Source organism: Watersipora subatra, chromosome 3 (genome assembly GCF_963576615.1).
Source record: "Watersipora subatra chromosome 3, tzWatSuba1.1, whole genome shotgun sequence".
In the NCBI taxonomy this organism is placed as follows: Eukaryota; Metazoa; Bryozoa; class Gymnolaemata; order Cheilostomatida; family Watersiporidae; genus Watersipora; species Watersipora subatra.
In genome coordinates, this window is record NC_088710.1 from 58,679,742 (window position 1) to 58,694,008 (window position 14,267).

At 35.1% G+C, this 14,267-nt stretch overlaps 2 protein-coding genes across 3 annotated transcripts in view; one reads left to right on the forward strand and one right to left on the reverse strand.

The window, feature by feature from the left end:
• LOC137392003 (guanine nucleotide-binding protein G(o) subunit alpha-like) overlaps nt 1-1,091 on the forward strand; it is a 16,127-nt gene extending 15,036 nt beyond the window's left edge. For both annotated transcript variants that reach the window (XM_068078586.1, XM_068078587.1), the window contains exon 10: nt 489-1,091. In XM_068078586.1, coding sequence (XP_067934687.1) covers nt 489-682 — 194 coding nt within the window. In that variant the 3' untranslated portion in view covers nt 683-1,091. The remainder of the gene's footprint in view (nt 1-488) is intronic.
• LOC137392004 (synaptogyrin-2-like) lies at nt 1,010-14,153 on the reverse strand. The gene is made up of 4 exons (XM_068078588.1): nt 14,016-14,153; nt 6,038-6,266; nt 4,555-4,694; nt 1,010-1,514 (listed from the first exon to the last, which is right to left on the reverse strand). Exons 1-4 carry the CDS (start codon nt 14,118-14,120, stop codon nt 1,302-1,304), a joined length of 687 nt encoding a protein of 228 aa, XP_067934689.1. The 5' UTR covers nt 14,121-14,153; the 3' UTR covers nt 1,010-1,301.
• Between the last annotated feature and the right edge of the window lie 114 nt (nt 14,154-14,267).

Sequence of the window (14,267 nt, forward strand, 5' to 3'; positions counted from 1 at the left end):
ACTCGTGTGTAGCTCATGGCCGTAATTCAACTAATTGGTTTATTCACCATCAAGAGGATAACCAGTAGCTTCAACTAATGAAGATTGTTACATATAACCCGACTCAAACGCTACCTTTTCTTTCCGCTACCTAACTCGGACACTGACTAGTGCTCAACATACTAAAGATGCACTGTATAGAAACCTATTTCAGAATTTCAAGCCATAACAAAGCATATTTTAGCGCGTTCAATGCTTGCTATACACATTGACTCGGTTGGCAGTATTTGATTATGTAGCAATCTGCCAAGAATAACTAGCCTATGAGCCATTAACATGCTGTTTGTAAATGCATTATCATCCAATTTTTCCAAATGACTTTTTAGCTATTTGTAGCAATTATTCAGCAATATGCTTTTCTGCAACTCTAAGCTACTGGCTAAGACACATCAACTTGGCCTTCCCTCTACCTGTACAAGCCATCGATATATATTTCTGGTTGTTTCTAGGTGCCGATAGAGATGTTGAAAGTGCTGCTATGTACATTCAGTCACTATTTATGGCACAGAATCGACAACCCTCAAAAGTAATATATCCTCACTTCACAACAGCCACAAATACAAGCAATATTAAAGTAGTGTTTGATGTTTTGGTTGACACAATACTCAAGGAGAATCTAAGTAGCAAGCAGTGCATTCTATGACGGACATTACATCATAAAACTGTATAAGACTGTCCGTCCATTAGAAACAGGATACGGACAATCATGACCTTTTGCGGTCATGTACTCAGTTGGTAGGTCTTCACCATTACAGCAATATCCACATGTTTCCTATTTGTACAAAACATCAAATTATTTTTTTTTCATTCCTGCAGGTGCTTCACTATTTTGTAATTTGATCTCATTGCATAACCATATGATGCAATCACAAACTTTTGGTTTTGTTTTTCATTCCAGGTAAAACATTGTGATAGATCCAAATGACCCTGGTTTCTTTTTCAAGCCTCTCAGAAATATGATTTATCCATATGTATGGAATCGTGATACAGTATATATTTTAAATAATATCATGCTAAAAATGAACAGGAATATATATTGGCAGATCTGTCTAGTTTCTTAAGCTCCTGGTGTGTTAGTAATGCTACTACAATTGATTATATATACCATATATGATTAACCTCCACAGTCGTAAATACCAGTATGTGATAACATGAGCACAGAACGTTAGATAGAGATACAACACTGGAAAGTGACAACATTATTAATATTGCAACTGAAGAGCCAACACACAATCGTACACAAGTTTGTGTCCTAATACAGTCTAGTAGGCCGGACGATCAGTGGCAGGTGGTGGGTCAGGTGTGCCTGTAAATGGGGACTGTTGGTATGAAGACTGGCCTACTTCACCACCAAATGATGCGTATGGATTAGAACTTTGAGCTATATTATCTGGGTTATTGTAAGAATCGGCAGCCCCAAAATCTTCAGTGACACCCTGACGATACTTCCTTACTGCTAAGCCTGTCGATATGCCCTAAAACAATATCAACTATTTCTATCACTGCAGCACAAACAGCTTTGCTTCAATCAAGATTAATTTCCATGCGCAGTAATGTACACCATAATTCATGTAACACCTTTGCGTGCACGCAGACACACACACACACAGAAGTGCAGATAAAGGACAGTGATGGATGCATAAATGCAAATTGTTGTCATTACAATCATGTAGCTGACTACCTACTGAGATGACTAAAAAAGAATTTTCCTTTTTATTAATAGAAATTTGTGGAACTCTGATTAAGATTCTAACTATTATTCATCACAAAAAGACATATTACTACATATTATCACCAGTGCAATGTGACTGTACTTAATTCTTAAGAATACCTGATCAAAGAATTTAAGCCTATCAATATGAGCAATATAATATCGCTATTGCGATAATTCACAAGACAGCATAACTTAATCTTGCTGAATGTTCATTACAAACTTATTTGAATATTACAAAACAGCGCATGCGTGATCTGTATTTCTAGCTGCGCGAGACATGAAAACTGCCCATTTCTGACCATATAGGCTTACATAAAGTATTTTATGGGTGTCGGTAAAATGACAGTTGGCAACAAATGAATACCTCGTTTAAAAAAAACAGATCAGGGGAGGCAAATATGAAACTAATTTTGGCAACTCGATACATTAACTTTTTTACTTTTTGAGGTTAACAAAATTCCCATGATAATGTTATGTATATCCGATAAATTAATATTGTAACATAACTTGGCTAAAGATGTAAAAAAATAAAATTTTACCTGTATAGATGCCTGCTTATTAATATGCGAAGAAGTGTTGTACAGGGCTATTATAATACGCGTACGCTAAGCGTGTTTATGAACTAGGAAAATATTAGAAACCCTTCATAAAAAAATAAGAAAGAGCACTCAATACGCTGTAGAGTGAAGTATTATAAAAAATGTATAAAAAAGTATTTCTCTTTGGTTAATTGCTACAAGTTTGTTTCCAATAGATATAGATCTGCTCTAATCAGGTGATAACATGAGATTTTCGTATTACTACCCAATGAAGGCAGACCTATATTTATTGGAAACAAATTTGTAGCAAGTTGACCTACAGTTACAGATAAACATTCTTCATATTAATGTATGTATATGTAGTATGTACAGACATTAACCCGCACACCCATATACATGTATATATATATATACATATAAATACATCCATATATACATATATATATCAGCTATACATTTTATATATCATAAGCTCATATATCATTCACAAGGTGTGGATCTCAGCTTCAAATCGATCCTAAATATGACTATCTTGCTATTGTATAAACATAATGTCACACTATCCTATTGAGCAGTATTTAAATCAAAAAATTTATTTTCAAAAGTGAATACCAAGATATAATAGCACTATGGCAAAACAACTTAAAATCAATTTGTAATTACATGTAATGTAAAACATTACAGTGTTACACACTTATAAGATAATATTATTTAAAAACAAATAATAAATTACGATGAACATGAAAATTTAATAATTGAAAAGATTCACTTGTACAAGGTGTACAGCAAACATTTCTAACATATGGACATGTGAATAGTCAGCCATCTCTCTGTTAGTACATTGAAGGGTGTCATCATAATAGACTATTTACTACATATTACTTTCACTAAAATATGCTATATATTATTTCACTTGATCACTAAACTTTTATTTTTGTGATAAAAATTCATAAACAAACATTTTTCTTCAGCTCAGCGCTCCTTACCTAATCCACATATTTGACATTAAATGACTTAATTAACTATTGAACTATATATCATTTTCTAAGATGTGCTAAAACAATAACAAAGTTCACCAACATCGGAGTTTGCAGACTTAGAACAGGCTTCAGTTTTCTGCCTACATCTCAGCTTGCACGCACGCTACTTACCAAAAACACTTAAATTAAAACGAAGAGCTGAGTCTTAACTTTGTGACCAAGGTTGTCAGTAAGTAATTTACCAAATTTAAATACATAAGTTTTTATCACATGATCTACTGTACATATCTGTATACTCGTAGTCAGTCACATATGATCTATATATATATATATGATCTATATATATATATCTGTATACTCATAGTCAGTCACGTATGATCTATATATCTGTATACTGGTAATCAGTCACATATGATCTATATTTATCTGTATACTCGTAGTCAGGCACATATGATCTATATATCTGTGTACTCGTAGTCAGTCACGTATGATCTATATATCTGTGTACTCGTAGTCAGTCACGTATGATCTATATATCTGTATACTGGTAATCAGTCACATATGATCTATATATCTGTATACTGGTAATCAGTCACATATGATCTATATTTATCTGTATACTCGTAGTCAGTCACGTATAATCTACATTTATATATCTGTATAGTCGTAGTCAGTCACATATGATCTATATATCTGTATAGTCGTAATCAGTCACATATGATCTATATATCTGTGTATCCGTAGTCAGTCACATATGATCTATATATCTGTGTATTCGTAGTCAGTCACATATGATCGATATATCTGTGTATTCGTAGTCAGTCACATATGATCTACGTCTTTGTATAATCTTAGTTAGCCATTTAGAAGGGACAAATCGAGACTAGCATACTGGTAGTCAGACCATCGTCAGACCGCATTGCGCTTAGACCAAATTCACACGTGTCAGTTATGGCAACAATAGCGGGAGAGAGACCATTTGGGGTTTATGAGTGTGAGTATAATGCGGGCCATGAGAAGCATGTATTGGGCTGAATGGTAGCAATGGTAGAGAAGCTTTATAATCTAGGCGCAAGCATCCATCTTCAACTGATCAATATCTTATGCGTCAGCCGGCATGGTATACGATGCCACCATAATAGAACAGCTTGACAATGAATAGCCAGTCGTAATAGGCTATAACGAGTTTTAGCCATTTGGTATAGATTTTTCGAGAGTAAATGATATAGCAACAAGCAAGCTGAACTTAAGACGCCTAAAGTAATTGACAGAGAAAACTTACCCAGGTTGGGATTGAAAAGAACATAAATGCCAAAGCAGCCTGTAGATTGTCTCTGCCAGATAAAACTTGAGATTGTGGCGTCTTTGACCATTGAGATGTGAGATAGATGAAGCCGACGAACCATAGAAAACACCAGAGCCCTGTTGAACATATACGTTACATATGCATATAATAAAAAGCTGATCGCTCATGAAGACAAAGATCAAGTTTCTATTTTAGAAGACAACTAACTCAACCATAATCCGTAAGGACGAACTTACATAAAATTTGAGTAGATTTCATCAGAAAGTATCAGTATTTCGCTACCATTGCGAGTGTTTTTGATGTTTGAGATGATCTGACTGCCAGGATGTTTCAAGATTAAAATTTACAAAAGTTAATAATCATGGCAGTTGCCATTTGCTAGCACTGGAATGTTGCTGTTCATTTCCTTGTTGAATTGAAAAAAAAATGTAAAAAAAATAATCAACAACAAACACAACTCCTTTGGACTAGCTAACAGAAAGTTTGATGACAGCCTTAACAGATTTTAGTGCATCCAGCCAATAAACTATGCGAATACGGATAGAAACTCATTCAGCGCGTACAAAATTAACAAAAAATAACTTTCATCACTACGCGGTTGGTGGTCATTTGCGGAGCCTTAAGCCGACAGCACGGTTTGTTATTTTCTGTCTTTTTATGGTGACAAACAGTTGTGTTGGATACGAGCAAATTGTTTTAAATGAGTAAAAGCACATAAATCAATGGAAGAATTCTATATCTCATTAATATGCTAGATATTGTTCGATCTCATGCGATAACTATGTGATGTTGCAGAGTGAATTGGAAAATATGGTAGTACTTCCTTACTATATTTGACAGGAATTAGCATGATGAAATAAACATGTTGATAGAAATCATCAGGCCTAAAAAGCATGAGTAAATTCTATGAGCAAACTACATATATCCTCAAATCTTATTTTAATTTCTTTTTAAAATTATTTTATGCTGTGAAATCTGACAAAAAAATTGTTCCTTTTTCTTTGAAGAAATGATAACACAATGTCTTAAACTTTTTGTGGATCTTAATCATTGGGTAATCTGCTAATTCAATGATCCATGATAAATATTTTTGTATAGGTACTAAGGCGAGCTGTTATAATGGTTTACTGTCAGAATGAACAATATAGGCAAGCCATTTGAAAGTTTTTCTGTGGTGAATGAGTTTAACACAAATGGCATTGTTTTATAGGTCATGACTATGCTAGCGCATGTAAACCATGTAACAAATTAAGAAATGTATTTATTGTTTATATAGAAAACAATGATTCATCGAGTTAAGGCATGGGATGAGCAGTAGCAAATCATAACAAAATCACATTCTACTACCCAACTGTAAATGAAATAAACGGAATACTCAAATCCATCAAATACCTTTATCAGATATAAAACAAATATTCTACTAAAATACTCATTTCATTTATGCCATAAAACTACTAACCTGAGACAGCAATGTCAGCCATCACCACATACTTCCTGACCTTCACATTGCTGATCTGACTGAATAATGCGTCTAAGACTAGGAATGTGATGCAGATAAGAAAGCCCAACACACCGATACCTATTCCGTACCCACAGGCATTATTATCACCATTGTAAAAACATCTATGATCAGCTATTGGGGCATAACCCTTGGCAGATATGCATCCGAATATGATGATTGCAAATAACTACAAAACAAAAAAAACACATCAGTGAGTATAGTATATAAATTGTAAAGGACATTTCTTCCTAAGGATGATGTAAAATAAGAATTAACTAGCTTAAGAATGCAAGTATCTACAGTAATTAGCACAAAATCCCTACAAATATTTTAGGGGTCATTCGACGCGCCTATCCAAGAACTGTAACATTTGCCAGTGTAAAAGCTAAAAACTCCACTTATCAATGCAGGTATTTTATCATCGATTCATTGTCAGCAAGCAAATTTATGACACTAACCAACAGCAAAAATGAATGCTGATGACAATCACATAATAAATAAAATATTCCCTAAAAGACTATTGCCTAAACAGAACGTTCACAGGTGAACATCTATAGGTTTCATTAATATAGATATATATTAATGAACTTGTTAATTAATTTGTCACACATTAGTCTAAAGTTTCAGGATATGTTATAGGTTCATTCCTAGAACCTAACTCATTGATTTTTATACTTGATAATTGGTATTGCTACTGAGCAATGTCAATGGCTACAGATGCTTGCTTTTCTAAAAGTTGTGCAAATTTTGTTGTCAAACCTTTCCACAGCAATGCCTCTGTGCAACACAAAGCAAACAATTAATGGTGGGCTACATGCTACAAAATGAAATTGGAAGCTTAGGCCGGCTTAACTTTCCTATGTGTAAAAGCTCATTGATAGGCCCCTACATGATACATCAAAAACTAATCTTTCCATAATCTTCTCTGTGCTATCAGGAGCATTGATGAATGTTGATTATCTCTTAATGAGCAACTATAGTTGAATTTTGGTACTCGATAGCATTATTATTTATGTTTATGACAAAATACATTAATTATGTCCAACCCTGTTTTAGGCTAGCACTTATAATATAATAATGTAAGCAAACAAAACTATGAGCTAGTTAAGCGCTATATAATTTTTTGTAGAAATATAAATATGGAAGGGGTTCTAGACACTATGTTGGACAGACTAGTTATTTGAGCAAACTTAGGCAGTCAAATCTGCAATTTTAAAGCTAAATCGCAACACAAATCGGCAGTATGAACCGGGTGCTTCTAGTCATTAAATATGCAAAGTCGGAGATACCCATTAAAGCTCGCTTTGCAGAGCACCCCCTAGCTTATACAAGCCTTTGCAATATGATATCGAATACGCAGACTATTTATGTGATTCTGCTGGCAAATTATTTACCACATCCTCTTTGAGCAAGTTTAAAACCGGGCAGTTCTCTAAATGAAGAACATTAAACAAAAAGACGGCACAACTGATGTTTGCATTTAATTTGGAACTCAGCGGAGATGGGCACCTGAGTTAACATACCGTAAATACCCGGGTATAGGACGCTACCATGTATAGGACGCAGTGGATATTTGACCCCAAAAATGGTGGAAAAACTATGCAACTGTGTATAAGGCGTGTCTTAATTTCAATCCTAAATTTCCATTAATTTTTAGAGAAACGGCGATGTTTCATATAAATTTTCGTGAAATCACTTGACAATCATGTATGATTGGATGAAATTTTTTAAGGAAAAGTTTCTGCTCCAATACTACTCAATGATTGGTTGATATTACACTTTCATGTACTCATCGGCAGTGTACATACTCTATTACCGGTAGTTTCAAAGATAAGCAGTTCATTATTTCCCTTCAACGTGGCAAAAACAACACGACAGAGCTATACTTCAAAGTTTAAAATGAAAGTGATCAAGTACGTGAAATACCATGACAGTCGGGCAGCTGAGCAGCCATTTGGTCCAACGGAATGTGTGATTAGAAAATGGAGAAAAGCCGAAAGTACCATCAAAGAAATGCGAAAGGTGAAGAGGGCAAACAGAGACTCGAAGAATCACCACCTTAACTTGGGAAAGGCGCTCATTAAATGGATTCAAGATACTCGTCGACACTGCCTGGGAGTCAACAACACTACCATTCGTTTACAGACTCTACGATTGGCAAAATGGAAGAGCATCGCAGAATTCAAGGCACCGATGAACCAGTGCAGGAGAATTTTTAGAAGAAATAGCTCTTGAATAAGATGAAGAACTACCATTAGTCAGCGACTACCCAGCAATCAGGAGGAGTTATTAACGAAATTTTAAAGTTACATCATCAATACGCGTCAGAAATACGACCATAAAATGAGCCAGATCAGAAACGCCGAACAAACTCCGCTGACATTTGACCTGCCATCCGAGAGTAAGCATTAAAGGTGCAAGGTATGTCATTATGTGATTGACTGGAAATGAAAAGAACCAGTTCACCACAATGCTTGAGTGTATGGCTGATGGCACGAAGTTACCACCGTACGTCGTCTTCAAGAGGAAAACCATGCCCAAAGACAAGTTCCCGAGTGGTGTGATAGTCCAGATGCAAAAACAAGGATGGTTTAATGGCAGCTTAATGGATGACTGGCTGAAAACAGTATGGATAAACGCCAAAATGGTCTGAAAAACAGCAATCGGTGCAGGTGTTAGACGCTTTCCGATGCCATACAACCAACGATGTTAAATCAAAATTGAAGTGGCACAATACAGACCTCGTCGTCATCCCTGCGGCGTGACCAGTATTCTGCAACCGATGGATGTCATTGTTAATATGCCATTCAAAGCAGCATTAAAACAGAAATGGGCCGAATGGATGCTTAATGGTGAGCATACTTTCACAAAGGGCGGCAATATGAAGAAAGTCGACATGTCTACCATCTGCCTACGGATAGTAGACGCCTGGAAAGAATTGCCAATCAAGACCATGTTGAAGGATTCAAGAAATGCTCTATCAGCAACATGTTAGACAGCACGGAAGACGATATTCTCAGGATGGACGACCCAGACAGCGATGATGACAACGAAAGGGAAGAGCTAGATTATCATGATGATTGTATAACACAACAGGAGTGGGCTGCGTTGTTGAATGAGGACAATGATGATGAGAATAAATATTGTAAGTTTAAAATTTTAGGATAAATTTTTGATATGATAAATGCATAATAAAAGTATCCATGGATAAGACACACCTGGGTTTTTAGGCCAACTTCTGAAGAAAAGAATGCGTCCTATACGCGGGTATATACGGTGATTGCTCGAATAAGCCTAACGACTCAGCTTCTAAATGAATTGAATCCATTCTTTGGTATATTTTACTTACTGTAGAATTGAAATGAGTCGGCGCATCCTACCCATAAGAATTGAATCAGCATTTTACTCTTACCGTAGATGAATTGAGTCGATTCTCTATTTTCAATAAGCAACATGACATGAGTCTACATGAGCCAATGCTTGTCTTTATCATTACCACCTCTATGATTATTACTGCATCGACGGGAAATCCATCACTGATGGGATATCCTAAGCGAATCAATCTGTTATTTGATGTGTTGCAACGAAAATGGCAGTGCAGTCCAATGATGCCACCAACGCACGTTTCTACAAGACCTCGATACTGCTGCATAAATTATATTGGTAGATATTGTGTACTACTCACTAATATAGTATAGCTCTATGGTTTACCTTCGCACTGACAAGCTAATTTACGTCGTTTATATTGCGGCAAAGTTAAATGTAGTTAAGACATGTACGTGCTAAGTATCCAAAAAGGTATATTTAATTTTATGCTTTTATTGTCATGTTTATATTTATTGTTTTTATAATTTATGATTAATTTAATCATAAATTAATCCCGCCTTAATCCTTTCGCTGCGGATGGAAAGCCTTGCTAATCCCTCGCTTCAGTATACAAAGCATCACAATCACGGAGTTGAGAGATCCAACCAAAACTGTACAACAATAAATTTAGGATATTGGATTATCATTTGCCAAAAAATGAACTAATTATAGTAAAATCCCTAAATTAAAAGTCATGACAAACTATTTTCCAACCTTTCCTCGGTAGTGGCAGTCAAACGGGGGTGGCGTTCAAATACAAGCTGGCGTTGTATTATTCAAAAAGCTCGTCAGAATTTTGAGAAAATAAATTTAACCCTACTGCGAGCAATGTCAATGTCACCTTTATTTTGCACTCTCCTTTGGGTGTGGCGACATTAACCCTTTTAGATACTAAAAATCTGCTAACTTAACTCCAACTTGTTGTAGATCTCTCTAAATAAATGTGGATTGGGAAACCGAGAAATATCTATACAAGTTGATAGCTATCCACCTGCAATGATATTATAGTTTGTGCCTTGTTTTGCTGTTTGTCGGAGCTTTCAACTTGTTTTCTTCGTTCTAAGTTTGAAGGCATGTTTTTATTTCATAACTACATTCAACATTGTTGCATAAAAGCTCATTACACTCATCAAATGTTTATACAGATTGCAACAAAAACTGGCTTTTCATGTGCAGTAGAAGAAGAGTTACGAGCATTGCATCTATATATATAAATCTCAAAGTCTGTCATTCAGCCTTTCTAGCTTTAACTGATTAGTATCTAGCAATTAAGATTCCGTATCGCAGAAGGTTTGATCTCGGAACCTCCCATTCACCGAGCAATCAACTAACCAATTGAGCTACGCGTGATGCGGTGGATTCATTGGGCGATATGAGCCATTAACTAAATTAAAATACGCATAGTACTCTGCATTACGATGCAACATTACTAAAGCTTGCTCTCACAGCTCTTATTACTAAGTTTAGTAATAGGGATACTAGCTTACTCAAATTAGCCATTGGCAATGCGCTAGACTAATGACAAGTGGCAGGCATCAACATTACCTGCCACTGTTAACCCTTTCGCAGGCAGGTTTTTGGGCTATTTAAGACCCTTTGAGCAAATTAATTTTTTACAAATCGATTCTTGAAAAAATCATTGATACACTCTTGTTTATGATATTGCATACGTGTATTATGTTTTTATAATACAGGTTAATACAAATAAACACGTTTCAAGTAAATTCTTCATATAACTGTTTATCTAGCTATGGTACTTTTTGAAGCATTTGCCCTTGCAAAGGCCTACGCTGCAGTCTTGACACCATGTGTTTATTCTTGTTTCTCTATAGCCTTGCCTTTGCCTATAGCCATTGGAGGACGCCATGACAGTAAAAGAAAGTTGTTGCACTCTGGGAAAACATTCAGAAAGCAGAAACAAGCTACAAACAAAATTCTCCATTTTATTCAAATATGTTTTTATTTCGGATTTTTTAAATCGTTCAGTATTGCAAAACTGATCATTTTTTTCTCAAAACAGCTCAATTTTGGTTATTAACAAAGACCAATCTATTTTAGTTTACTGTTGGTGAAAAAATTAAACAAAAAATTGCAATAAACTAACCAGAAATTCATAAAAAACATTCGTGTGGCGACATAATACTCGCACTGCCCATCAGCGTCAGCATCGCAAAATGACAATAATGTTGCTATGCCTACAAAAGGGTTAATAAGCCGTTTAACACTCGTGCAACGCCGGGCATTCGACTAGTTTCCCATAAATACATGTAATGATAAACTTTTAGCAGCCTTGGCGCTGAGCTCAACTTTTAGCCTAAAACTAGTCGTTCATATACCATCGCAAATTTAAACGGCTTTTCACATACACCGATGTATCAAGACAGCGTTAAACAAGAAACTACAATTAGCCTGACATAGTTATTAATTGTTTCAATAGTGTTGGTTTAAAAATTTTAATGAAAAACCGACAAGATCTGGAGTTGGAATATGGACTCCGATACAAGCAGAAAAAACGAAAAAATTGATTGTTACTGATGTAACCGAGTCATTACTAGTACAATTTTGTGGACACTTTCCTACTGATCACTTGCTATTATGGGTTCGTAACAAACAAAGAATGTCTAAGGGGCGGTCAAATGGAGGTGGCAGTTAATTAAAGGTTAGTGCTTAATTTTCAACCGTTCTCCTATGTAGCATTCAAATAGAGGCAGCATTCAGTTTTACAAGGTTTTACAGTAATCAAGTATTCCAAACTTTTTATTTCCAATTTGAAATGGATGAAACAAATTGTGAACTGAGAGGTAAACGTTTTGTTTATAATGAAATTCTTCAACACTAGATGTGGCGTTTTTGACAACGATATTTTTCATATCGTTGTCAAAAAAACTTTCAGGATTTTTCATTGTTATTTTTATATTTTTGTAAGAGAACGTGTGTCTGCGCTTGATCAAACAGCATAAACAATAGCATTTCTATTTTTCAGCCGGTTTTACTAAGCTACAGAAAATATTAAACATTCCTTCTGGTTGTCAAATGCATTAATTTTCGCGCAAACTTTTTGCGTGTAGTTAAGTTAGTAACTGTGGTTCATTATTTTTTGATGCATTGTCATAAATTGATTTTGGTGAGAATTGGGAGAGAATGTTAGAAATAGTTAAGGTAGCTAAAAAATAGAATAGTGGTGTTTATACGTGAATGCTAAATTGAATCGATTTTTACACAACTTATGATGATAAAGAATATGGAAATGAATTGTTAATTTCTTGATGAGAATTGAATCATTGTTTATAACCTTAAAATGTCTCCAGAACACAGTAAGCTCAAGACAAAACGGCTGCAAAAAATTTCTCACACGAAAACAAAACTACATCTCTTGTCTGCCTATGATGAAATCATTAACTCATAACACACAATTGTTATAATTCAAGCTGCTGACAAGAGAAAACCCACAGCTGTCTATGTCTTTGCTAATCTTTACTGCAACAGCTTATTGTTAAGGTCGGTGAGAGACCCGAGGATCGATTTTTATAACTCCATAGTACATATGCAGTCTCAAATATATTTTTAAAAACCCTTAAAACTAAACGAGGCATTCTCATGTGTTTTCCCTGGAGCATTCTGCCCATATGAATGTTGCTTTCTTTGAAGTACAAGGATGCAAAGCTCATGACGATTTGTAACAGTTTGATGTGAGGATTCTAGTCCAAACCACGACAGGTTTTAAGCTCAACGAGTTTGTATATCGACAATGGTTGGTACAATCTCGACTGCGGTTGGTCCCAATCTTATTATAATAATAAATAAATTTATTAATATTATAATTATATTTTTACATTATTATTTTATTTATGGAAGTTTATAATTTTACAGTCTATAGTCTTATTATTTTGTTGTGTTCTTTGATTGTTTCAATTTCCTCTCTTGAGCAGTTCATTTACAATTTTGGTATCACCATTATGATAATGATTATGCAAAGGCATGCTATCAATTTAAAACTCATTTACCTTAGCCTAGGCCTATATACTTTATCAGATAATCAATGGAGGCTATTTTCAGATTGTAGGTGTAAAATTTCTTCTATCACCATGATATTGGTGGTATGCAGTACAGAATAAATTGTCGATATTCAGACCAACCTTTGTTTAGATTCAGACCAACCTCTGTCGAGATTGGGACTTGTCTAAATTCAGACAAGTCGATGTTGGGACTGTTTCCCTGATGTGATAGCATTAAGCCATATGATATATTTTGAATGTGCCATCAATCCATATACAATCATTGGTTTTTATGACAATATCTTAGGGAAAACAATCTTGTCACGACTTGCTTTAACAGCTTTGGTAAGCGGTATTTGTAAACAATTGTGTGTGACTTCGTACCAATCGAAAACAAAAAAGATTCATAATTTATCTGGTTTTGAATATTATTACAATAGACAAACAATTTCCGTTCACGCCGGGCTACAGTAGCTCTTCCTACATTCTAGAATTCAGATGTCGTTCGGAGATAGTTTATGGAGTTGGTAAAAAAACCTGCCAATTTTATGTGACCGACAAGCGCGTACACTCACCAATGATAATAATCTAGTAATAACTTCTGGCTTTTTAATAAAAGTAACTGGCTCGAAAGGAGCTCCAGCTTTGCCTGCACCGTAAGCACCACTTCCACCTTCCATGACGCTCAGACTAATATGACACGCTTACTCGTGATTCCTGATAAGAGGTCGGTTATGATTAATCTCAAATCTTTGTGAAATGTTTTTTTTTGATTTTGTTAATGCTATTTATTGATTTTTGTTTTTTTTTTAATATTTGATTATGCT